At 50.6% G+C, this 27025-nt stretch overlaps 1 protein-coding gene across 3 annotated transcripts; it reads left to right on the forward strand.

Moving 5' to 3' along the window:
• RSPO1 (R-spondin 1) lies at positions 1 to 25035 on the forward strand. Of its 3 annotated transcripts, XM_032448999.1 has the most exons (8): positions 10495 to 10618; positions 10744 to 10819; positions 10955 to 11066; positions 17341 to 17708; positions 19288 to 19479; positions 20353 to 20502; positions 20867 to 21055; positions 21569 to 25035. In XM_032448999.1, the coding sequence occupies exons 4-8, from the start codon at positions 17615 to 17617 to the stop codon at positions 21724 to 21726; spliced, it is 783 nt and encodes a 260-aa protein (XP_032304890.1). In that variant the 5' UTR covers positions 10495 to 10618; positions 10744 to 10819; positions 10955 to 11066; positions 17341 to 17614; the 3' UTR covers positions 21727 to 25035. The 3 variants fall into 3 exon arrangements, with proteins under 3 accessions (XP_032304891.1, XP_032304890.1, XP_032304892.1); XM_032449000.1 differs by lacking the exons at positions 10495 to 10618; positions 10744 to 10819; positions 10955 to 11066 and adding an exon at positions 1 to 139; XM_032449001.1 differs by lacking the exons at positions 10495 to 10618; positions 10744 to 10819; positions 10955 to 11066 and adding an exon at positions 11094 to 11585.
• The last annotated feature ends 1990 nt before the right edge of the window (positions 25036 to 27025 follow it).

A 27025-nucleotide genomic window follows, 5' to 3' on the forward strand; every position in this document is an offset into this window, starting at 1 on the left:
AGAGGCACGGGACAGGGAATGGGTGCCAGCGGGCGCCCGGCGGTCAGCCTGCTGCAAAGCCCTGGTGTGGGACAGAAGTGCCAGCCCTGAGAAGCCGTCCGGGTGGGAGATGCACGGGGACAGCAGGAGCCAACCCCAGGTAAGAGCCAACCTGGCCCCTCCGCATGGGCACGGGGTGCCCCATTCGCTTTGCGGTGCTGCTCTCTGCGGTGAACCTCAGCGCTAGGCTGATCCATCTTGGCTTTATCTCCGCTGGCCGACAGCGCGGAGCGGGGCTCACTTTGGCTTTCCATAAACAAGATAAGAGGTGGAGGGAGGAGGGGGCAGGAAGGGCACCGGGGGTGGCCCACAAGCAGCCCCGCTCCGTGCTGTGCTGCTGGGAGTGCTCTGGGGCTGTTCTCTTCCTCCTCCTCCTCCAGACCAGATCGTGCTCTTTGAGAAAATCCCAATGCTTCCCTGCGGAGAATTAACTTGCACAAGGCAGAAGGAAAAGAAAACAAAACAAGACAAAAATGGTTGTAGAGCATTTCTCGTTTCGGCATTTCATTTCTCCTCTCTTCATTGGCATCCTTTGTGTTATTGTTTATATCAGTACACCATCCGTGACCCCGCGGCAGCGTACCGTGAGCTGGCACAACGTGACATAACACAAGTGCTGAAGATAGCCCATCCGTTCTATTTTAGTTCTGAGGATATTTTAAACTTTATGTTATCCAGGAAATTTCTGAAATATTTGTCTTCATTCCAAGCCAAAGTGAAAACAATTTCTGCAATGTCGGAAGTTGCTGTGAAATAAGTAGTGAGCGCTTCCAGCTCAGCATAGGGGCAGCCCTGGCCCTGTGGGCAGCACTCCTCACACCATGCCCTCTGCAACCCAGTGCATGTTCATCTCCCAGCAGTGGTTGTGCACGCAGTGTGGGGTCGGTAATGGGGGACAGCTGATGGAAGGGCATGGGGAGGGTATCCAACATGTCCCTGTGCTAATGGGCAGCTGAGAGTGTGGGGAGCGGGATGGGTTGGTGTTTGATACTGCATTGCTGGTGTGTGCTGCAGCCTCCAGTATCAGCCGGCATGGGATTGGCAGAGGGGTACGGTGGCAGCGGGATGTGGCAATGGGATGTGGTGATGGTGGGATGTGGTGGCAGTGGGATGTGGTGATGGTGGGATGTGGTGGCAGTGGGATGTGGTGACAGCAGTCAGCTCAGGGCATGGGGATGGGCAGCACCAGCATGAGACCATGCAGTTGGAGCAGACCTGGATTTCCTTCCCTGGTTGTAGAAGGGTGAAATGCTGCACTGGGAAGGATGAAGGGTTTTATTGTGTCTTTGGTCAGTGCACACTGGGGCCTCTATGGGCATTACATGTTTTCAAGCCATCCCAAGCCTGTGAGTTGGCTGACACCTTGAAGAGAGGCTGTGCTGAGCAGAGCAGCCATCCCCATCAGCCTCCCCTCTCCTGGACAAGCTTCCTTGCTCCAGGTCATGCCAGCAGGGATCTGGAGCAACCCCACTCTGCAAACCCTCCCTTTGGGATGGACAAGTGTGGGGACTGTGGGGCTCAGCCAGCAGCAGCAGTGGGAGGGCTGTGCTCAGGGTCCCATCTGTTTATACCCTGCTGGAAAACACAGTCATTTTCCCAAAGTAATTGTCTCTGCCTCTGCGCCGAGGCGCTCAGAGCTTCGCTTTGTGTACTCTGGGAACCAACGATTTGTAAAGACACGCTGCTGGGCTAATCCTACATTAGCTCCCGCAGCACAGTCCAGCTGGGAGCTGGCAGCTCTTTCCCTTCTCCCACTTCAGCCTGTTAAAATAGCGAGCATCTCTGTAACAAGCGGTGGTACAGGTTTTGACTTATACACAAGGCAGAGCAGCAGCTCTGTGCAGTCGGAGGCCAGGGCTGCACAGGCACGTCGTCCTCCCGTGCCAGGTGCTGCCAGCATGGTGCTGTGCCATGCACACAGTCCCGGGGCGATGCCAGCTTTGGTGGTGAAAGCATTTTGGCTCTGCCCCAGCTCCAGAGCCGTTGTTATGCCCTGGAGATGCTCTTAGGGAAAGGAGCACTTTTCACGGCACGGTTTTCCGTGGCTCCGGTCCATGAGCTAATACATTAGGGAAACAATAAAATTAGGCTTTAAAAACAGATACCTTCCTCTCTGTGCGCAGGAAATCTCATGCTCTGCATGGAGCTTTTAATAGTGAGCACAGTAGCAGTGTGAATCTTGAACTGAAGATCGCTCACGCTGTTCCCTACCATGCTGTGTGGGTTTGCTAAGCTGAAGCAGGGTGAGTGCTGGGGGACAGTTAGGAATGGGGACACACACACTGTGATGCTAGAGGGAGGTTTGGGAGAGCAGAGAGGACCTGGATCCTGGTATATAGGTGTGTGCTGGCAGACATCAGCCCTGGGATCCTCCCCACTTCTAGCAGGTAGTGATCATTGAGCTGGTGTGCACCAACGCCAGCTCTGCCAAGGAGGATGGCTGTCATGGTGACACCCACAGCCAGCTGTCAGTGCACAAATAATGCAGCCCTGAGAGCTGTGCTGCACCCGGGATGTGCACACCAGCATCCACAGCCCCCATTCATCTCCTGCTCCCTTATTCCAGACAGTGCCACTGCAGCTAAATGTGGGGTTAACCAGCACAGGAGAGTTGCAGGAGCAGGTCTATTGGGGAGGCTGTGGGAGACAGCACCTGCACTGGATGGAGGGGACTTGTGTCACCCCATTCTTTCAGCTTTCAGCTTTTGGGTGAGCCTGAGGGTGCCAAGGAGTAGGGGGAAGGATATCCTCTGCAGCACATAGTGGGGTTGGGAATGGGCACTGTGCTGAGTGGGTGGAGTGGGCTCATCCCTCAAACACAGCCACCCTGCAGCCCCCAGCAAGCCTCACTTTGCTGCCCCATGTGTGGAAGGAAGGCTGAGAATTTTAAGAAAGCTCATTTTGTAGCAGACTGGAGTCTGTCAGAGCAAATTCGTTGCAGTTTCTGAGAGCCACTTGTTTCTGGTTTAGCCCTGGGAAAAGCAACTGGGCTACAAATGTTTACCTTATGAGGTAAACCATCAATATCCTTGAAACTTTGATTAAAAAAAAATACCGCACTGGAGCATCTTGTGGGTTTCTTTCCTTCTCCCCCCAATGCGTTTCACAATATGCCAGAAGCATGGCTTGAGTTAGGGCTTTGGCAGGGGATTTTATCATGATGGATATAGTGGAGGCTAGAAAAGAAATTTGGTTATCAGAGAATGCCAGAACTCAGCTTCCTCGCACATACATTTAATAATGCAAAAGTTCTCCTTTAAAGGTCGCCTTAGAACAAATCCCAGTCATCACAAAATCCGTGGAGATAAATTAAATTACATTTTAATAGTGGAGAAGTCATTCCTGGGCCGGGCACAACAGTGAAAGTATGTTCTCTCTTAGGCAAAAGTAGCATCAAAGTTCTGAATGTTACCATATGAAAAACTTAATTGGAAATGAAACCCTGAAGCTTCCAGGGCAAAGGCTGCACGAGGGGCTGTCAGGTCCGAGGTAGCTCAGTTGCTGACATTGCAAGTATTGCAGTGTTGCTCTCACGTCCTGGTAAATGGAAGGGCAGCTCCAGGAAGCAGCTTCTCTCCTGTTTGCTGGAGCAGAGCTGGGGACAGATTCTGGCCCTGGAACCTCCTGCCTGTAGCACTGAGCTGTTCATGCACTGATCTCTCTGCATGCACCTGGAAGAGCTGGAGGAGACTGCAAAGGGCACAGCAGGGAAATTGATACTCATTTCTGATTTAACTTAAACTGCTGGCGGGGCTCCGACCTGCTCCTCTGCCTGTCCCAGGCTGTTACTGCTCTTCTACACACGGAATGGGAGCAGGACATGTCCAGGGCTCTGCAATGACCCTGTGCCTTTGTCCCTTTGGGAGTGACTGTCTCCTGTGCTGTGTGCCTGCTGCATCCCTCCCCATCACCAAAACCTTCCCATGAAGGGAAGTGGGCAAGTGGCTGTGAACAGTTCATGCTGCAAACCCTTGTCCAGCAGGAGTGGAGCTGCCCATTGCCCAAACCCCCCCCACACCCACACTTGGAACAGCTTTACTGCAGAGTCCTGGGTTATTTCAGTGATTTTTTTTTGTTACAACCCACCTTTTCTGAACCTCGTGGCTGAGTGCCCTCAGCGCATTGCAAGGCGCAGGGCTGCCCTGGATGGGTGTCCCTGCAGGGAGGGTGGTGGCTGAGCTCTGGGACACATTTCATGCAGATGAGAAGAGGCACTCAGTCATTCCCTGGAGGGATCACTGCATTTTCCCAGAGAATGGCTCATCTGAACTTGCACTGACTGTCTCCAGCCGCCGAGCCCTGCAGCAGGCGTCGCTACATCTGCTCCGCCGCCCCTCCAGGCTCTGGCTGAGGGCTCCTGAAGCATTCTTTCCTTTGCCTCAGACCATTGTTTTCTTCTCTGCCATCTTTTTTTTTCGAGCCCTGAACAGTCCATTCTCTTCTCCTCACTGTCATCTTGAAGATATTTAAACTATGGACAGACTCTTTCCTTGCAGAGCTCAAAGTGGAGTTCATGTGCAGCACAAAGCGATGGGGCTGGACCAGGGCTGCAGGGCAGCATTGGCTGCACCCTCCACTTTCACATCCCCCCCCTCCCATTCTCCCCATCTCAGCCTTTCCCTTTCCCCAGCTTTCTGCAGCACCCGCTCCAAGCGCTGCCATCCCCTCCCTGCCCAGAGCTGGGCGTTGCTCCTTCTCCATGTTTATAGGATTACCCAGATCTCTAGGCAGAATTCGCTCCTTGCAGAGCATGGCACTCAATTAATTATATAGTTTAAAACACAATGCACATCCCCTCTGCACCAGCAAAGCTGATGGCTCCGCTGGAAATCTCCCCAAAGCCACAGTGAAGCAGAATTAAGGCCGTATGCACAGCCCGAGCCGTATTCCTTCTGCATGCTCACAGGGTACCGTCTTTAATTATGATTAAAATCATTACAGATGTACTGCAAATGGCTCAGAGAGCAAGCACACACTGACAGCTTTTGTGATACGCTTACAAATTACTTATTCACCCTGATTTCCATAGAGTGATATTCGGTCTCTTGCCTTCCTCCCTCCCTTCCTCATGCCTTCCTCCCTAGGCTCCTGCTGCACGTGGGGACATGGGGACATTGGGACAGGGCCACCTCCACAACCATCACCAAAGCTGGGGACTCCCTAGGCCACCCGCCCATGTCCCCACACTGAGATGGGAATCTGTAGCAATTACAGGCCTCCTGCGTGTCCTTCCTCTGGGTTTTGTCACACATGGTGTCTCACATCTGGGATATGACCGCTTGGAAGTGGTGGCAATGCTGTTTCCAAGCCAAGCTGTAGCTGTTCTACCCCTGGCCGTGTCAGGCTTTACAGCTATTGCGGTTATTTTGGGGAGTGGTAGGGCTTTTATTTTGTTTGTTTGTTTTTTATGTTGCAAGAATTAATATTGGGAAAAGTGCCTTTTTTTTTTTTTCTCTTTCCTCACTGCCCTGGGAAATGTCAGCCAGCAGGAATGTTCCCCAGAGCCGCTCATGGATGAGAGAAGGATGAGCTCTGGCAGCTCTTTGGGTGCCCCAAGAACCCAGGGAGGGAGAAGCTGCTCATGGAGCAGCCCCCAACCCAAAGCACTGTGTTCTGTGTCCTCCTGCCTGCTCTTCTCTCCATTCCAGCTCTGGGCAGAGCTATGGGATGTGCTGGAAGTTCCAGCCCTGTGGCCTGTCATCATTTTAGCTTGACTTTAATAGTGTCTCAAAGCAATTTACTCTTCCCGAATATCAAACCCCCTCAAGTGATGCTGGGAGAGGCAGGACTGCTCTTTGCAGCCCATCCCATAGCAGGGCTGGGAGCTCCAGGGGTGGTACTCCCCATGGAGCAGCCTGTGCCTCAACCCAGGTGATGCACTTTGGAAATGTATCGATGTTGTATAGAGATTAGGAGTTGAGCTGGAGAAGAGTGATAGACACAGAGCCAGCAAAGGGCAATGCATGGGGTGATGCAGGAGTAACGCATGGGGCAGCATAGTGGATGATCCATAGGATGGTTCTTGGGCTTGTACATGTATCATGGGGAAAAATATCAAGGAGAAGAAATAGCGAGTTGATGTTTGGCTGCATCACTTTTACTTATGTCCCCTACCTTAGCAGGGGATGTTGCGGGATGCAATAGAAGCTCTGTGGATGCCATGCAATGCAGGAGGAGCAGCTCTCTGCATGACCACTGACCATGACTGCATGATCAGAGCAGAGCTGCCCCCACTACCCCCTCCTGCTTCTGCCTCCTCCCCAACCTCCTGAGTTTTGTAAAGGAAATTTTATAGAAAAAAAAAATATTGCAGAGGTTCCTGCCTCCACAAACAGAGTGCTGCTGTCCCTGCCAGAGCGCTGCTTTGCCTCAAGGAATCTGTGAGATCTGTCCTGCTGTGATCTGTAACAATATTGGGATTAAATTAGCTTCCCTGAGCTGCAGAGGGGTCAGCGTGTGAGGCCCCCTGGTTAATCCAACAGGCCAAAGAGAACAGAAGCCTCCCTGCATCGGGAAAGGAAAACAACGGGGTCTGTTTGCAATCCATGGAGCTAATTCAAACAGCATTCCTCAAACAACAGGGGAAAAGGCCCTTCGAAGCGAGCGAGAAAAGGAGCATTTCCCAGCATGCACATGATGCCAGGCAGAGATGAGATGATGCAGAGCAAGGCGGCTTGCTGGATGCATGCATGTGTGCTGCTGGTGCATGCAGTCACCACCTGCCTGTCCATGCCTGGTGAGCACAGAACCCGTGGTGCTGTGCCATGGAGAAAAGCAGCACGTTGCAGTGATCCCAGAGCAAAGCAGCTCCCCATGGCCGTGTGGGAGGAATGATCCCGCGTGCCCCTGTGCGTGACCCCCAAGTGAGGCTGCGTTGGGAACTTGATAGTTGTCTTTGCAACCAGAGCAGTTGTTTATGCAATAAGTTAGGCACTTGGGATAACTGTATTACTGGGAACTGAGGACTGCAGGTGTTCAGATATTATTAAAAACAATTGCCCAGGCTATCAATCATCCTGAACTAGATAAGCCTTCTGCAAAGCAAACCGTTTTGTCAAAGAAGGGTGCGGAGAAGCAGAGCAGGGAAGGTCTGGAGCTGCAGCACTTCAGAGTTGATTTCAGCAAGTTCTCTCTTTCCTCCTGGTGTCTCTGTGAGCGTCTCCTCTGCTTTCTGCTTATGCTGAGATATTATCAAAAGGCTGATGAGGCACAGGGCATGAGTAATGCATCCTGTGTGCCAGCTGAGGACTTGTAGGCACTGGTATCTGCAGCTAGGGTTAATGTCAGGCAGAGCAGAGCACGGTCTGCCCCAAGCTGCGGTGCTCAGCACTGGAGCTGCAGGGTGGGGATGTGCCATGAACAGTGAGAAGGTGCAGAGCTGGTGCCAACCTGGGTGTCCCCAGGAGGGGTGGGGACTCTGCTTAGGAGTGTTGTCACCTGGCAGCTGGGGATGTAGGGCAGGAGATGTAGCTGGGGGAGCTCGGTCAGGATAAGAGCAGTGTTTTAATGGGAAGGGAAGCCAGGTGTCCCAGCTGTGAGCTTGGAGCTGTGGGAGCTGCTGTTTTCTCTGCACAAACTGGAGGAGTATCCTCCTCAAAGTGGGTACAACGCTGCTTTGTTAGGAGTGAGGCAAGAAGCTCTGCAATGGGACATCTGGAGTTCAACCAGGCAGCATCACTCAGGCTGGGGGGCTCTGGTGGCTGAGCATTAGACCTGCACTTCTCTTAGCTACCTAAGACAACAAAACTTGCTGAATTCAGGTGCAGAAAGGTATCAGTGCACATTCCCCTACAGCCTGCTCTCCAGATGGGTTTGGCCATGGATGTGTTCCTGGCACCTTCACGGGACAGCATCCCTGCAGTCAGCTCTGGTCCCCAGTAAATGTTCCTTTCCAGGGGAGGATAACAGGGAAGCCCCAAACAAAGGAACACTCAGCACACAATGAGGTTTCCCATGCATTTCCCATCTGTGTGTTGGGATGGCAGCACCAGGTCTTTAGGGTTCAGAGAAGAGGCTTTTTGTGTCACCTTAATAATGAAAGCAAATATAAGCAGGGAGACAAACTGGCCAGCAGTCTCTCAGATGCTCCTACAGGTAGCAGCGTGGTGCTCTGTTGAGGATGATGCTTTTGCTGTTGGAGGAGTAAATCTGGTGATCCTCTCCATGACTGCACTGGAAATGAAGCCCTGTGGTTCCTAAGCAGGAGGAGTGGGACCTCCTGAATCCCCTGTGCTGCTGCTGCCCCAGCACCTGCTGAGATGGGAACCTCTGAGCCAGCAGCTCTGCTTCCAATCGGGAGAAGCTTGGCTTTTTTACCCCGTGAAAATGTGGAATTTCATGTCCTTTTGTATAAGAGAGAAACAGCCTGTTCAGGATTAATTTAGGATCAGCCTCAACAGCCATTAGCGAAAGAAAAACAAAGCGGTAAATTAGCTGCCTGTCAGAAGGGGGAGAAATGTGGGACTCGGTGCTGGATTTATTGTGCAGGGTGTTAAGGCAGGATTTAGTGTGATTTACCGTCCTTTGCAATGATACCTCCTAACACCAGGGAGCTAGAAAGCCTCTCTCCTGCCTTCAGTTGGACACAGAGAGCTGCTGGCTAATTACCGGTGTGCCCAGTAGCCCCATTCCCACCGCTGGATTTGTCAGCATTTCCACCATAAAGCTCTGTCTTCAGGGGTTTATTGCTCAGTTATAAACATTTTGCTCCACACTGAAACTTGATCTACGGCTGTCAGCTGGGCTGAGAGAGGCTGGAAAGGAAAAGGTTTGGTTATCCTACACGAGCACAATGTGCAGAGCTCCTGTCCATGAGGCTTAGGTTCCATTAAGGGATCTTGTCTCAGCAACATTGGGTATCACTTCAAGACTTCTAGTATAGAGAACAGAAGTCCCAGTGATGAAGACAGTGCAGCTCCTTGCTTCTTTGAGACTTCTGCATTGTTAATCACCCTGCACGGCACAGCCTACTCTCCTATAATGTCCCTATGGTCATTTGGAGGCAAAGACAGAATTTTACTCATTACAGAAGGACGATGGCATACGCTCCAGTGGATCTCACACCTACAATGAAGGCTGCCATGTGCTCAGATGGGAGGGATGCTGACCCACTTCCCAGGGGATCTGGGCCGTCTGGAGCCACACAGCCACAGCTGCCATTGAGGCAATGGTGGCTGCAGGAGCAGGGAATGCCTGCTGTGGGATCCTCCAGCCTAGGAGAGACATTGCATCTCGACCTCATTAACAGCGCTGCAGTCAGAGCGAGCATCACGTCCATCTCTCATCCAGCCACTGAGAGTGGTTTCTGGGGATAATCTGCTGCCTCCTGGCTCAGATCAATACTGTAGCACAGAAGTGATGGCTGGAGGAGGAACGGTGGCCAAAAGGGGGAAAGCAAAGATGGAGCATTTAGTGCATTGCCTCCCTCAGCTCCATGGGCTGCTGCTCACTGCAGTCACACGTTTGGGCTGTGAGGGAACTGCTTTGCTGGGTGATCCCAACTAACCTGCACATAGAAAGTTTGGATGGTGTCACTGCTGACATCGCTCCTCCACATGCAAACTACCTCCGGACAGAGACAGGCAGAGGCATTATGATGAAGAAAACCTTGGAGCCAGGCAAGGAGCAGACATGCTACGTCCTCATGTGCTGAGGATGGTGGAGCTGAATGGGAAGGGAGACACTGGCACGGCCATTGCTGTCCCATATATAACACCTGACTGCCCCCCTGAACCCAGCCATGGGTGGGAGTGTTCTAGAGACCCTGATTTCTGACTCCACGTGGCAATGGAGCAGAACTGGGGGATGACCCATGGGTGATGGGCACCATGTCTGCCCCACAGAAGCAGGGATGAGGGTCATTGACATGGGGGACAACTGCTGCCCACCCTCTCCTGGTCCCCTTTGCATCGGGCACAGCTGGGTGTAGGCAGGGAGGGTGCTGGGTGCTGTCCAGCTGCATCCTGCCCAGCCTATGGGGCATGGTGGTTTCTGGGGACACCAGGGAGGTGCCACCCTTCACATGCCATGCTCCATGCAAAGCACTTGGTCCAGTGTCACTCCTGTGTTAGGGAAATGAAAAGGAGCAGAGACACAGCAAGGAGGAGAGGGGACAGGGCTTGGATGGTGCTTTCCCACACATGAGTGTTTCCTCCTGTTGCACAGCTACAGGGATGGAAAAATAACCAGGCTGTAAAGCTCATCAACTCGGTGCCTCCCCCCCCTCCGGAGAATAATAAGCTGCTTTTAATATCTGACATGTTTATTAACAGATGCAGTTGTGACAGCTGATGACTTCATATGCCAGTTACCACTGAAATGTTAGTAATAACTCGGAATTAACTGTCATAAATAAAAAAGACTACAAAGAAAACGAGATGTTGTGTCACTCTGCAGTAATTTACAGAGACCCCGTTGGCTCTGGATGCAACGCTGGAAGGTCCTTTGCTGAGTTCCAGTCCGGGTTTTGCAACAGTCACAATATTTTGGCTGGATATTGTCTTAGGAGGTGGTACTAGTGGGGTGGAATTCCCTCATGCAGGAGTTTGCACTAGATGCCTTTACAAAGCTGGATACTCTGGTAATAATAATAATAAAAAACCCCTACCCGGTGGATGGGGATGGAGTCTACGGCATTGAGACCTGGATTTATTAATGTGCAAATTGCTCTGATATGATCACATACTTTCTGCTTTGCATACACAGGGAGCAGCGTGGGCTGATGGAGTATGAACTAGCCTGGGCGATCTTTACGAGCTGAAATCCTGCACATCACAGAAGGGTTTGTTTCTCTGCGCAAAGCCTTGGGATGCTGTTAGGAACCTGCTTCCAGCCACGTGAACAGAGCCCCCAGACCCGAGAGCACCAGCCTGCTCCATGAACTCGCCATGAAAGTATTTTGTATTTTCTTTGACAGAAACGAGCACGTAACTTTCGCTGGAGGAACTGAGGATTATTGTAGTTGGTCTGGTAGTGGTTTAAAACCAGTAGAGCCTTTGCAGCGGTGATGAGGGAGTGACAAGTCAGAGGTAAGGGTTTCAGAATGCATGTTTGTTTAGATGAAGCTTTTGCAATGCGGGCTGCTAATGAGGAACGCGAGCCTTGTCAGCATCCGACTTGCGGGTTTGCCTTGTGCAACGCGGATAATGAGTTCAGACAATGAAAGCTGTGAGAAATCACAGCCCGATCTGTCGGGATCCCCCACCCCCAAGGTGAGAGGGGCTGCGGAAAGGAGTCGGGCTGCCGAGCTGCCCCGTTGCTGCAAAGCAACCCAGCAGAAGGGCGAGCCGTGCAGCTCGGTGTGTTGTTGGATGTGCAGCTCGGTGTGTTGCTGGTGCCGGGTTTAAGGCTGGCTGTGGGGTCCCACTGCGGCTCGTTGTGCTGCTGCTGTCCCAGCGGCTGGAGGAGAGGAGCGTGCCCGTGCCCTGCAATGAGGGAGCTGACCCATTAAGTAATTACTGCCTCGATACTGTCCCTGCTGCATGCAAGTCAGCCTGCTCCAGAGGACGGGACCTATGGGGACACAGCAGGCAGCCGAGCATTGCAGGGTAAGTGTGTGCTCCTCGGGTTTTGGGATGGGGGATTGGTAAGAAAATGGTTAAGAGTGATCATGGGAATAATTAGACGTCGGCATTAACCCCGTGCCGCTGTGCAGGGTAAGTGCTGCTGTGTCTGGGTGCTCGTGGCAGAGCCAGGGGTTCAGCTGTGTCCCATGGGCAGGCAGAGACACGGCTCCGTTCCTGGATGTCCCCAGCACCAACCCAGGTCATGGTCAGGTCTGACCCATCCTTGTGGTCCACCTATGGATCCAGGGCACAGTGTGTTGCTGATGCTGGGAAGGTTTTATCTTTGGGCTGCTGTAGTTTCCAAAGGCTTAGACATGTGCATTCACCTTGAGATGGGCAAGGAGTTGTTCAGGTTTAAACCCTGGTGGAAGCAATGTTGCACAGTGCAGCAGGATGGAGCCTTTGCTCTCTCGTGCACATGTTGCTGAGCATTGGTGTAGATAACCATGCAAGCTGAAGGTCTGGGATTTTGAGGCAGTGTTTAACAGTGCTGTTTGGTGGCCAGGCTTTTGCTGAGATCCAGGGGGACTCAATATTTGCATCAAAACCTCTGCCTGCAGCACTATCCAGCTTGAATTGCTTTACCTGAAGTCCACCTGTTACCCAACCTGGCTTCCCTGCCAGCCCACATCCATCTGCCCACCCAGGACATGATGCCTCTGTGGGATGTGGGCATTGAACCATGTCTGAAGCCCCCTGGGGATGAGGCTCCCTGCAGCTGGATGAGCACCCAGCCCCACTGTGAGAGCAGCAGCACCACCCTGAGGGACACAGTGGGGAGCAAATGTCTGCTCTGTAGAGATGGGGCTGCCACCCCACCAGCTCACCCCAAATAATGCAGCATGCACAGGTGACTGCACGGAATAGAGCAAACTCCGTGCTCCCATCACCTGAGCTGGATCCAAACTGGACCAGCACCTTTCTGCCTGAGCTATGGGGCTGCTGATAAAGCAAAAGGTGAAGGGGACATACAGCATGACATGGGAAGAGCAGAGGGATGGGAGAGCAGGGTCACCTGTCACCTTCCCATAGCACGAAGATGTCAATGTTGCTTGCAGTCCCTGATAGAAGACAGCTCTGCAGCCATGCCCACAATGGCTTGTTAATGGGGATTACAGGTGGTGCCATGTCAGTGGGAGAGGCAGCATGAGGGGGTCCTTGCTGCCCATGGTTGAGCAGAAAGCCCTCGGTGCTGCTCTGTGCCTTTGCCTTGGGTTGCTTTCTGCCTTCGCCTGGAGAAGCTGCTTATACAGTAGCTTGTGACTCATTGGGCTCCTGTAAGCCCTGGAAGTTTGCTTTTAAAAACCATATATTTAGAGTCAATTGTATGACGTCGCTGTCAGCCCTCACTTGGCCACACTGACAGTGAAACTCAGCACCCCGCTGTGCAGCAGTGCAGCTCCAGGGGCTGTTTGTTGAGGAGGTCTTCTGGTAGAAGGCTCTGATTTTCAGCCCACCTGGCCTGCTGTGCTCTGAAATGGCTTTGAAACTCCTGCTCTGAATTTTGCTTCGGTTGCTCTTGTTGTATTACGCCATGTCCCTGCTTATCACCTGGGGAGGGGGCTGGCTTTCGTGAAGGCTTAAACTGTTGTGAAGTTAAATCAACCATACTGAGTTCTTTGGCGACCCCATCTAAGCCCGCAAGCAGGCTCCATCTCTGCAATGACATGGGGATGGCCTCACTGCATTGCCAGCTGCTCTAAGGGGCGAGCGGCCGCACGGCACAGCCCACAGCCCGCCGTGTCCGCCTGCACTAACGGGAAGGGCAGTGGAAATCCCCCAGCAAAACATTTCCTGGTGTTTTACAACGCTGAGCACAAGTGCTCCTGGAGAGAGGGCTGTGGCACCAGTAATTGCTGTCGTATTCAGAGCTGCTACTGTGCTGGGTACTGTGCAAGGAGCCCAAGCAGAGCAGAGCAGGCGCTGGGGATACGCGGTACCACTTGGAAGAGGGGAACCCATAGGCAGGACATTGCTCTCTGTGTTCCCCACTTGGGGTCACAGCACGGCTCTGAGATATGGGGGAATGCAGAGCAGAAGCTGGTGGAAGGAGTCAGACCTCAACAATGCTGCGGGGAACGCCGCTGCCAGATTGTTTCTTATTATTTTATTTTATTTTTTTTCAGCGGAGTTTATGGGTTAGGGATTTTGCAGAACTTGGCTCTCGGCTGTAATATCAAATGAAGACCTTCTGGTTCGGAAATTTGACTTAACGCAGCCTTCTTTTATTGCTTCAGGGATTAGGCAGAACAAAGTGGCTCTGCATGCACTACGCGGGGCTGCTCGCGGGCTGAGCACAATGCCCGCGCCATGCAAGCATAGGATGCTCCAAAAGCAATTCTTTCGCAGTGTGTCAGTGTTCTCTGCCCTGCTGCAGAGAAAACTGCCCTTGGAAAGACAACGAGAGTGTTCCCACCAGTGAGCACAATGTACTCTTGGTGAAAATGGTCTTTGCAGTGCCAGTTCTGCTCTTCAGCTCTGATGCAATGAGCTCTGCAGGTGCTGGATGGGTTTCTCCTATAATTCTGACCCCCAAGGGCCAGATTCAGATATCTCAGGGTGGTTTTTGCCAAGTCATGTGCTGAGATAAACGCACGTGTGGGCTTCTGCTTGTTTAAAAGATGCCTGCTCTCCAGCTGGTGATGTCCCACCTGCTGGGACCCAGCCCCACTGCAGCTGAAACTGAGAAAAACATCACTGGGAAGGCAGAATAAATGGATGCAATCTGGTCTCCCGGTATCTTTCCGCCCCTCAAAGAGGCTGCCAAGGTGAAATCCAAGTTATCTGCCCACCTCAAGGATGTGGAAACTTCAATTCCTGTGTCCAGCTTCCCACAGGCAACTCCCAGCTGCTGTCCTGACTCCAGCCCTCACCCAACATCTGGTCCTTCTCTTCCCACTTCAGTAAACCTTTGGAGAGTCCGTTTACATTACTGATAGCCTGATACATCCAGCGAGAGGCAATATATCAGCAATTTAGTTATTGTGGATTAGGTCTCGAATATCCTGGGGATATAATATTGGTCTTTCTCACCTTGTGTGGAGGAGGACTAATGGTAAATTATCTGGATGGTTTACATTTTCTGGTTTGTATTGGAGCTCCCAAGGACCAATTTATCCTGATTGAATTGCAAACAAGGCTTAGCATCATTTCAGATGCAGGGGCCAGGTCTCTCTCCATAAATGAATTCAGTGCAATCCGGGTTATCCTAAATTCTTCCTGTCGATGGGATAATGGCATAAATCCTGCTAATGTTTAGACTGGGAATTGTTTGCAGCAACCTGAGCTTGACTGATGGCTGCAATAGTGTAAAGAATCATAACTCGTGTCCTGAGAGTGGGAAGCTCCTCTCCCGGTGGGCACATGATGGGCAAATGGAGTTTGCTGAGGGGTTGAACATGGAAAATGCAGAACTTCAAGGAGATGAGGAGGAGAAAATGCTCACGTTCAGAGCTCTGGGTTTCCTATGGCACAGCCTCACGCTGGCTCTTGGCACACACAGGGCAGTGTTTGCTCCCTGAGAGCATCCCTGCTGCTGTCCCCACACCAGGAGAGGTTTGTCTGTACTGTGACTGTTATGTAAACAGCAAAAGGACGCAGAGCTGGTTCAGTGTGTTCTTCCTGGGACACACGTCAGCTGCACGCTGCAGGGATTAGCAGCAGTGCAGTGGTGGTGGCAGCACTCTGCTGGTGCAGCTTTCAGTGCTACTGTGGGGAGAGTTCATTCTGTGCTGCTGCAATGGCACAGCACTGCTCTTGCTGGTGAGCATCCCTGGGCTCCTCCTGCTGTGCTGTGCCATGCTGTTCTATAACATGTCATGCTGTACCATTCATGCCATGCCATTCTGTGCAATTCTGTTCCATACTGTCCTATGTAGTGCTACACCACTACACTCCATGCTGTGCTGTGCCATACTGTACCGTGCTCTACTGTGCCATGTAGTGCTGTGCTGTGCCATGCAATGCCATGCTCTGCAATGCTGTGCCACACTGTGCTCCCCAAAGGGATCCACACTGCTTCACTGCTCTGTGCAAGCTGCCCTACACACGTGCCCATGAATGCTGCAAACAGAGAGGCCGCGGCGGCTCAGCAGTGTGATCTCTGCACAGATCTCCTCTCCAGTAAACACTCCCAAACAGCCCAGCTTAAGCACTTGACAGTGTTTATAAAGCAGCTTGCAGCAAACAGGCTGGGAAGTGCAGAACAAGTTGGTGTTTACACAAGCGCCTAATTATTTATTTGAAAATCCCCTGGATGATGCCGTGGGCTGTAACGACAAGCACATGGACAGCACTGTGCTGTCACCCCAGCAGCTCTCAGGGGATCTGCAGGAGGAATACAGTGAATAGTTCAAAGCTGTCGGGCAGGAGGATGCCAGCAGTGCCCTGTGGTGCTGCTTGCCCTCCCAACAGCATTGGTGTGCTGGAAGCAGCACTGTCCCAAAGCTCCCACTCATCTCAGCATCTAGCTGCTCTGCTGCATGGGCTGCTTCCTCCAGCAGTTTCCCCTCTGCTGCTGCTGTGCGAGGCATTGAAGAGCATTTCTATCATTCCCGTGATTGCTCGTGGGCTCTCAGTGTTGATGCTGGGGTGCAGGAAGCACCTTCCTGGGTACAGGGCTTGTTTCCAGCTGGAGGGCTCCCATGTTTTCTCCAGCCATAGGGTCCACGTGTGCTGTGGGATGGAGGGTGACCCCTCAGTGGAGTCCTGTACCCCTTCCCACTGCTGCAGGCTGCAGCCAGGCACTGTTCCAACCCCATCACCACTGCCCACTCGGGGCACTGGTGACTGCGCAGTTATTATAAGGGGATTAAAACCATTTTCTATTTCCACTGACCTCACAGAGCGAATGTTGTCACCTTTATTCCCACACAATGGCAGCAGTTGGTGGGGCTGTGGTTTGCCAGCTGCATACAGAGGAGCGCGGCCCAATTGTGCTGGGTCAGAGCTTTTTGTTCAGCATGGAAGTCACATTTCCTCCACTCCCAATGCACACAAAGCAACCCTCATGGCCTTTCCCCAGTGCAGAGCACAGTGCTGCTCCCCCAGCAGTCCCGCAAGCATCCCTGCACACCTTGAGTTGGGTCTGTTATCGCTGCAGCAGCAACAGCTCAGCATCCCACAGCCCTCTGCATTGGGCTTTTCTTTCTTCTCCCAGATTTTAAGCAGAGGAACATGTCACCTGTCCTCCTGGCAATGCACATTGCTCTGAGCATGTTTGTTGGTTGATCCAAAGCGTACAGACATGGTGGTTCTGCTCCACGCTCAGGAGTTTGCAGTCACTCTCAGAGCAGAACTGCAGTGTTTCAGCAGGTCCAGGACTGTCCCCAAACTCAAAGACAAGTCCCCAAGCTCTGCAGGGTCGCTCCATGCCCAACTCTACTCCCAGCCTCCAGAGGTGCCCACCTGATGGGAAGCATCCTGTGCTCCTGGCAGCCCACAATGACCATCTGCTGAGGAGCACTGGCACTACAATAAACAAGTTAGAGCTACAACCATGTGCAGCATCGGCAGATGGCACGAGCACATCAGGCATTTCCCTGGGAAAGCCATGTGCTGTTATTGAGCCAAGCAATGACTTGCAGGTGGGCTTGGAGAGGGATTCCCCCCATGCGCTGCTCCCCCAGCTCTGCTCCATGGCTCACTGCAATGCTGACCCAATCCACTTCATATGGAAACGATGGAGACCCATGTTTGTCATCCACTAGAGTGAATCCCTTCTCCTCTTTCTTTCCAGTTCCTGTACCTGCACTTGGAAACTCCAAGCAGCTAACGCTGACTACCAACCCCCCAATGGGACTGGACCCGAGCTCCTGCGCTCCATATGGGGATGAAGGTAGAACCATGTTACCTGCTACCTAAGATCTCTGCTGCTGCGGTGGTAGCTGGTGGATATGGTCCTGCAGCAGGCGTCGCACAAAGACTCTCAGCTCTGAGCCAGCCCAGGAGATTTTAGTGGCCACGGACTCCGATCACCCTGAGCTACAGGGCTGCGGCGCTGGAGAGTTACTATGCAGCTTGGACTGTTTGTGGTGGTGGTTTTTCTAAGCTCGATGGATCTAACAGGCGGCAGCAAAGTGGTGAAGGGCAAGAGGCAAAGGCGAAGTATGTATGAAACGTTTCTCTTCTCTCCTTCTCTTGATGCTACACAGGCTGGGAATGCTTGTCCATGCAAATGGTGAATGTTTGCTGGTGCAGAATGGGAACATTTGCCTGATTAGACCAGGAATATGTACCCATGCATGGGGCTGGAGAGGTCTGGGTCCCAGGCTGCTGCACTGCAGTCCCTGTACCCCTGGTTGTCTCCATCCTGCTGCAACCCGAGGTGCATGGGAAGTGCAGGTTTTAATTACCAGGACGGGCTTTGGGCAGCCCCACCCAGGGACTCGAGTGGCTCCAAAGGCACAAGAGCGGCCCCATGGGTTTCCCTTCCTTTATGCGAGCTCATTTTAGAACTGGTTTACATTAAAACTGATTTAAATTGAATTATATAAAAAAAATGATTTTTTATGTTAAAACTGACTGCTGGAGCTCCGTGAGAACAGGGAAAGCTGGATGTCATGGCTAATGCTATTAAGCACGGCTCCCAGCGAGTCTCGGCTCATACAGAGGCAGACCTCAGCCCTATGGGGAGGGACAGAGCCAGACCCCCATGGCACAGCATGGAGGTACCAGCCCAGATATGGAGCAGCCTCCTGGTATCAGGGCATTGCAGGACCCCAGGCGAGGGGTTCCCCTATTTTCTGCTTCCTCTTCTGAGGCTGCAGCTGCCTCTGCACCCTACAGGTGAGCTGGGACCGGTTATAGGGTGAGGAAAGGCAGCAGGGAATGTGCAGGACTTGGGGTCTGCAGGAGGGAGAAGAAAGCTCTCCTACCACTCAGTCTGGCATGGGAATGCTCTGGTGCTCCACTCTTGCTTTTGAAGTGTAGTAAACACAGCATTTAAAAGAATACATTTTAACATACACAGCCTTTCTATAAACAAGGACACTGCTTGCATAATAAACTAATAAAAAGAACCTGCATTCTAGCCTGCAAAGAATGCTATGGGTTTCAAAACAAGCAGCATTTTATATGATAATTAAAAGCAGAAAACTCTCAAGACGGGGGATTGAGAATTTTTCTTGGACTAAACTTAGGAGCTGAGAACACATCTCTATTTTGGGGGCAGAGAAATCTGCTGCACTGCCAGATAGAGTGAGAGTCAGAGGGGTCATGGTGAGACAGAGCTGGGACTCAGCCTGGCAAGAGGTACAAGGCAGGCTTCAATGCAGATGGTTTCCCTCTGGTTCTGTCCCTTGCTCGTCCCAGAGGTGCCTGGGGTGGTACTGATGTCTGGCCTCTGGTATGGTGATGTCCTGCTTGAATGCTGCTTGAAGCTTGTGATTGCTTTTGGGCCCTGGTCTTGGTGGTGCTGAAGCTATGGGCAGAGCAGGGTGACCGAGGCATCCCCCAGGGCAAAGCCATGCACTGGGTTGGGGCTGATGAATTATTGAGCTGGGTTTGATTTGTTCTCTCCGGGCAGCAATTGTGTCAGGACGTGAACTCATACTTTGCATCAAATATTTATGGCAGTTTTCCTCAGAGGGGGATTTGTCTCCAGGAAGCTGCTGGCTGCCCTCCAAAGAGGCTCTTGCTCAGCAGCGATGCCCATCTCACCACTGCCTCTCTCCTGCTCTTGCAGTTAGCACTGAGCTGAGCCAGGGCTGTGCCAGGGGCTGCGACCTGTGCTCTGAGTTCAATGGGTGCCTGAGATGTTCCCCCAAGCTCTTCATCCTTCTGGAGAGGAACGATATCCGACAAATTGGGATCTGCCTCCCATCCTGTCCACTGGGATACTTCGGCCTTCGCAATACAGACATGAACAAGTGCATCAGTGAGTATCAGCTCTGAGATCCTCTGCAGGTCCCTGTCCATGTTCAGAGGTAGCAGTGAATGGATCGTTCATGAATGCAAAGTGTGTCACCAGCAGAGTGTGCAGGGCTGCGTTGCTCTACCACAGTGCACTCTGCTCCATATGGGTGCAGTGATGTGGGGTCCTGCAAGAGAGGGATGCTGACACCTCTCTTCTTTGGGAGGGAGCAGGAAGAGCAGTGTTTGTGCAAGTACCTGCTCTTCTCTCAGTCTGTTTGAATAACGAAGCATCTCTCTGAATGGGAACCTCAGCCCAGCTCTGCCTCGTTCAGCCAGAGCACCAGAAAGAAGCTGGGTGTGGAAAAATGCAATCACTTCCCTGGCAGTTCCATGCAAACCACCTCACAGCCAGGTTTCCATCCAGCTCACTTTCTTTGCTGCACATGCTGGAGCTGCAGCTGGAGCAGCTGACACTGGGCTTTATTCTTTGCACTTTCCCACTTTGGCAGACTGATGCTCGAGCTGAACACGAGCCCAAACCTTTTCCACCCTGCCTGACGTCCTCCTGGCAGCTGCTGCAGCATAGTGGCTCTGTCTTGCAGCAGGGAGCAGGTTATGAACAAGCTGCATGAGCAGGGCTGGCAGGGCACACAGAGACTCTCCTTGGAGCCAGCAGCAAAATGTAAGGAGCTATCAGACCTGAGCCTTTGGTGCTCAGTGATGCCTCTGCTCACACCTTCTCCCTGCCCATTGAATCCAATGCATGGCTGGGGCACACACACAGTGTAAATCACAGCTCCTCTGCACCACTCTGCTCACCAGGGCTGCCAGCAGTTGTGTTCACGTCAGGTTTCATGACGACTTTGTGTGTTGTTGTTGTTTTTTTCCCCTCCAGAATGCAAAATCGAGAACTGTGAGTCCTGCTTCAGCCGAAACTTTTGCACAAAATGTAAGGAAGGTTTGTATTTGCACAAAGGGAGATGTTACGTCACGTGCCCTGAAGGCTACTCTGCTGCCAACGGCACCATGGAGTGCAGCAGTCCTGGTAAGCAACACTCAGACACTGAGATTTCGATGCATCTATTTGCTGCACGTTGGTTTAGTTGATCAAATCAACCCCTCAGGGATGCTGTGTTGGTGCCTAATGGGAAATGGTTCAGGCAGCCTTATACCCAACCCTTGTCTGGGCGTAGCGTGGATGGGCATTGTAATATTCATACAAATGGCTTCTGGAGCTCTCAGAACTCATAGTGTGGTAGGAAAGGGGGTGTCAGGAAACCTGGGAACTGCTTGGGAAAAGCACACACAGCTCTGGCTCCAGTGGAGAGGGGTGGGAGAGGGGTGGGAGGGCTCCCAGTGGTGCAGCAGAGAGATGAGAGATACCCCTGTCCTCTCTTGTTATCTGGCAGCACAATGTGAAATGAGTGAGTGGGGGCCCTGGGGGCCCTGCTCCAAGAAGAGGAAGCTGTGTGGCTTCAAGAAGGGGAACGAGGAGAGAACGCGGCGGATCCTACAGGCTCCCTCTGGGGACGTGTCCCTGTGTCCCCCCACCACAGAGGTGCGCAGATGCACTGTGCAGAAGAGCCAGTGCCCTGAAGGTGAGTGTGGAGCATTGCTTCATTTCCCCCTGCACCTCTTTATGTGACAGCGTTCAGCCTAACAGTGCAGCACTGTAAATGTACGTCCCATCACCTCCCTATGGCATGGATGCTTTGTGTTAGGGCACAGAGCTCTCAGATGGGACTTTAGCAAACAAGGCAGCTGAGCAATCTCTGCGTGCTGCAGCAATGGGAGTTGTCGTCTCCTTCATGGGAGTGCTGAGGTCTGTGCTTTGAAATGCAGTGTCAATAGGATGAATGGTGGCTTGGTCATCCTCTTATGGGGTGCACAGGATTGTGGCTGCGTTGGCTGCTTGGAAGGGAACCGGTTCTGAGCAGTGAGTAAGAGCAGGGAGGGTTGAGCCCCACCTGGCTGCCAGCAATGCAGGCAGCACTGTGACAGCAAAAGGCCTCGGGCAGCAGCAGGGAAATGCATGCATCAGGAGTCCTGCTGGAAACTGCAAAGACAGATCCAGGCCTGATCCTCCTTTGCTGCCCTTTGCTTTGTTGCAGGGAAAAGGAAGAAAAAGGACGAGCAAGGAAAGCAAGATAATACAAATGGGAACAGAAATAGGAAAGACACCAAAGATACAAAGTCTGGCACCAAGAAGAGGAAGAGCAAACAGAGAGGGGCTGTGGCCCCCACCACATCCGCCAGCCCTGCCCAATAGCTGCCCCTTTAACATCACCTGATGGCAAGACTTCATTGCTGCTATGTATATGAAAGCTTTATTGAACCAGAGCACTGCTACACAACATTACACATGTCAGAAAGACAGACCTATACTCCTAGACTAGACTTGACAGAAGCCACATCCACAACACTTAAGGAGGCGGTAACCCCAGCACCACGGATGGCATCCACTGGGGCAGTGGGACACTGCAGGACCAGAGGTGAGGATGAACCAAGGATGGGGGCACGGGGCCTTGGGACATTTGCCTCGTGCCCAACCAGCCACGGGGACTGGATTTCTGCTCTTCCAGACTGAGGAACTGGACTCACATAAAGGCAGTGTCCTTTTTCTCTTCCCCCCCCCCCCCCCCCCAACCCTTTATTTTGTGTTTTAAGCTGTATGACTTTATCATTGAGAATAATACATGTTAAACGTTTGTGGTAAGAGGTCAGTGGTATCTGCCCCGATTCTGCTTCAAAAGAGTTCTTTTGAATTAAAAGCAAAACGAAACAAAAATGAGCGAACAAAAAAGGAAAAAGAAAAAAAAAACCCACAAAAAATACAAAAAAAAAAGAAAAAATACAAAACCAAGACGACAACCAGCTTCCTGAGTGTGTGGTTCATGCCTTGGCCCCTATGGAGGCTGGTGTCCCACAGGACAGAGATTCACTTGTGGAAGGGAAACTGACAAAAGCTGTAAGAAAATCCCAGCAAACGCAGCCGGCTGCACTGCAGTCAGAGCTCAGTCTGCTGCCCGCACTGCTCCTTGAGGAAGACTCCATTCAAGGACCTGGCTTGAGACAATGAGAGCTAATAGTAAGCTGCAAAATGCTGTGACTTTGCTCATAGTCAATAGTCATAGCTCCTACTCTCTGCTCCTGGCCAGGGACAGGCTTGTCCTTTTATCATAGCAGGAAGGAATGAAGGTGGGAGGGGGAAGGCACAGCTCAGGCTCTGCAAAGCAAGTGTTTAAGTTTGATAGAAACCACCGGTCTCTGTGTCACCAATGGGAAGATCCTGGACTCAGCACAAAGGTTTATGCTCTGCAAGAACAGGCACCAGGCAGAGGAATCAACCAGGAGGATGCTGCTCGGTGGGGACCTGGCCAGGCTGCACTGGGCTCATGCTTCTCACTGCTCTTCTCTGTGTGGGGAGCCTTGCCCTTGGCCATGTCATTACAAGGCACATTGCTCCATTTCCCTTCTATTATAAAACGTGCTTCCTCAATATAAATACTGACCCTTCATTCCTCTAAAGTTCAGCAAAACCCCTTTTGTTCCAAGGGATGGAGCCAGGGAAGTGCCACGGTCCCCAGCAATGTGCTGGAGCTCCTGGCTCTCTGGGAAGGCAAAAGGGGAGGGAAAAGTTCACCCCAGAGCTAAAGCTGATGAAGCCAAGTCCTGCTGCCCTTGTTTTGCACCACCTCTGCCTTGTGTGGAGGTGGGTGCCTCCCCACCAGGTCCCGGTGCTTTGGCTTAGCTCAGAATGTGGGAGCTACATAGTTGTTCCAGCTCCAGGGCTGTACCAAGCTCTCCGTGACTGCTCCACTGGCAGCAAAACCTTTCAGCCCATCATCCACTTTGTGTTTAAGTAAACAAGAAGCCGTTATATCTTTTAAAGGGGATTCCATTTCAGCACAATGATAAACGAGCAGCATACCAAGCAGAGAGAGAGAGGTTCTTAAAGTCATCCCTTGAGTTGTTTATGGATTGTGTTCAGACAATTCCTGAAGGCCTCCCAGCTGAAAGATCAGACCTCATTTTGCTCTCTAGCCCCAGCTAGCCTGTGAAATAAGTATTTTGTTTGCAACCTGGCACTGCGTGTAAGCAAAATTGCTTTTCCCTTCCGCTTTTCAGCAGCGATAGTCAGTAACCCTTTCACAAACCTCAGCTTGCTAATTCAGGAGCACTTCTTCCTTCCCTCCTGCTTCAGTATCTCAATCCAGTTCTCAACAAGGACTAAAGAGAAGAGAGAGTGCATCTGAAACACCAAGGCTCTGTTAACCGACTGCATTCCCTACAGTAACTCATGGCAATATTAGCACAGATAATATTGTTTATGATTGCATATCATAAATCCACACAACACATCTTGCAGGAAAACTGAAGAACTTCTTTCTGTTGCACCCTTTTCCCTTTTCTTCTCTCTGTTCCCCCACCCTCCCATAACAAAATGGGAAGGGAAAGAAAGGCAAAGGAAAGTTTAATACGTTGTATTAGGAAAATCAGCATTTTTCAGTATGGATGGTTGGAAATGAAATTTAGAAAGCTTAGAAGGGAAATATGAAAAGTCAAATTTCTTTAGTTTTTACATCAGCTTAAACATTGTGCTTCTTCCCACTCTCGGAGAGCTGGTTCATTGAAGAGCTTAGTAACATTTTACCTCTGACCCACGTGGTTTGCACGCTGAGCTCAATAGTCCAAACCAGAGACTGCCTTAGGTTGATGTCATCTCAACTCACACGCACACGACTGCTCTCTTTCAGTCCATCAAATAATACCTGTTGTGGTGTTCTCTCTGTGGCATCACTGTAAAATATGCTTCTTTAAACACATAATAAATAAATGGGTTTGCTGAACAAGCTCTGTTTGCTTTATTCACCCCAACTGGGGTCAAATCCCTAACAGTCGAAAATAGCTTGAAAGTGGGATTGAGAAGGTCTCTCCTCAAGTAATCTGCCCATCCACATCCATCCAGAAGCCAAATGTACCCATGGATTCTGTGGATTCTGCATGTATCCATGTTCCACACTTTGACCACCTCCTTGCAGCACTGGAGAAATAGTTCTTAGATGTACAGACAGACAGACTGACCCTTTGTGAGAAATGACTTTGTATAGAAAAGATCTTCATTCATACCCTTGAACTCAAAAACTGTAGGAGAGTTGCTAGGCAGTTTACTGAGCTTTGGGTTGCTTCTTCTTAAATAACAGGGAATGAAGGGCAGGGGCAATGCATTAACAGCTTGCAGCCACACTTTTGGAACTGTTTCATTTCCATCTCATTTGCCAAGATTTAGGAGCTGTGGCAGACAAATTGCACCAAACACAGGTTGGCTGTATTATGGTCTTATTCTGTGTAAAGCAGGATTTTTTCACTAGCTACAGTCAAGTTATGAGTGCACACCTACCCCCCAAACAACGATTTACTACCTTTCCACTCCTGAGGCAATGTATACACTTCTTAGTCCGTGTTTATGTTAAAACCATTTCTCACTCAGAAGAAATCTCAGCTTTGATGAAAGGAAATGTAGTAGGATGTTGAAACACCATCTGAAAACATTAAGCAAAAAAACAACAAGAAAAAACCACCCTTCTAAATAAATTACAGAAATACCAGCTCTGTATAATCAGTCACCACAAATAAATCACCCCAATGGCACTTATAAAGATAATATATCATATCCAACTGAATGCCAAGCCGTAGCACGAATGGAGCTGCTTGCCAGAATCCCTGTAATTTTACAAGAGCTGCAGCATCTTTCTAAGTGTAAAGCAAAAAGAGACTATCAGGTTGATGATCTGGCTATTCTTGGTAAAGAATTCCTATGAGAGAGACCTGCAGCACCAGCCTGAGTTCAGAGAGCAATGCAGAAGGCTCTGTAAGTCTATGAGAACTGCATGGGATTGAGCACAACTTTCACTCTGAAGGATGGGTTCTGGGGGCACGGAGCAGCCTGGTTTCTTAGAGTCCCTTTTCACCTTTTTTGCCCCTTTTTTCCTTCACTTTTCTCCTATCTCCTCCTTCTAGCTTTCCCCTATTGCCTGTAGTTGCCATTTTAAGAACTGAAAAACCAAGGCAACGATATCTGAGATAACTCTTGTGGGTTTTTTTGCAGTTAGGGAGCTATCAAACCTGGAGGCCTTTGCCAAGGAGCACTGCCTCCCACTCCTCTAAGTTATATCCTTGAAAACAAACCCCTGAGAAGCCAAGTTGAGAAAATGATTGTGGTGATAAACAACCTCAGGTACCTTCTGGCAGTGCTTTGGATCATTTGAGAGCTAACTATGAAGCTCACTTCTGTCTTTGTTCTCTGCGGGGAGTCACTGCAACAAGGAGGGTAAGATGGCTGATGTTGCTGATGTTGCTTTTAACCGATTAAATAAAGCAAAGTAGCTCAATAGCACACTGAAAAAGTGCTCTGAGTACAAGTCCAGTCTTGCACTGAAGTCTTGGAAATCTCTTTTTCCTTCATTTAATTGACAAAATCTGTTGATCATACAAGGAAGACAGGCCCTGCCAAAAATCAAACATCACTAGTTTTTAATAATACAATGGGAATAACCCCTTAGAACATATGCAATTATGGCAATGAGTCATTCTGATGGCATCACAGAACCACATTCGCTGGGATTTTGACAAGGAAGAGGCCACAGAAAATTCCAAATGCTTTCAATTCAGCAATGGTCAGGCTGGTCTTGTCAATGGAAATGAGGGTGTTTGGCAGATCCTCTGGGCCCATTGCTGAGCCCCTGTCCCACCCAGTACGCTGTATGGACAACATCTCACTGTCAATAACTTCAAAATAAAAATAAAATAAAATAAAATAAAATAAAATAAAATAAAATAAAATAAAATAAAATAAAATAAAAACTGAAATGAGAGTCCGCATCAATGGTAAATGAAAAGCTGGTGAATCACACAGCAACGTAAAATTAGTTGTAAAATAAACTAATCTGACCCATATGTTTGCTGATAAGTAAGTCCAACAACCACAGCTCCAGAGATGCTGCAAGTGAAATGCAAGCAGTTAGCCTCAGTAATGTAAGTTTAGTCTGGAAGAACTTGAGAGAGAGGTGGGTACAGCTGAAAACAAAGCGAATTTCTTCCAATCTGAATACAATTCCCATATGTTATCAGCATCCTTATGACAGAAAACATGGGGTCAGCTCTGATTTGGATGACAGGACTCACCATAAGCGAGGCTGGAGAAAAAAAAGCTGCTTGTGCCAAAGGTTTCAAAGTGGAAACGGTCTGATTAATTCAGATACATTTACCAATAAAAGTCCTCCATGACATAACCTAATGTCTAACGCCATTACTATTCTTTCAAAGAAAGAGAGAGCAATTGTCTGGATGCAGCCCAAGATATTTTGCAAACAATAAAAGGAGTGTTTTCTTAAGGAGAAGGAAGAAAGAGCGGGGAAGAACAGGGCGAGTATTACTCAACTATTTAGTCTAAAAACTTGAAAATCAAAAGGATTTTCTGACAGATTAATATCAACCCTAATAGAAAACACACTTGTCCCGAAGAAAACTCTTCCACACAAGCCTCGAGTCTGATAGTTTCAACAATT

The sequence above is a fragment of the Coturnix japonica genome, chromosome 23 (genome assembly GCF_001577835.2).
Source record: "Coturnix japonica isolate 7356 chromosome 23, Coturnix japonica 2.1, whole genome shotgun sequence".
NCBI lineage: Eukaryota > Metazoa > Chordata > Aves > Galliformes > Phasianidae > Coturnix > Coturnix japonica.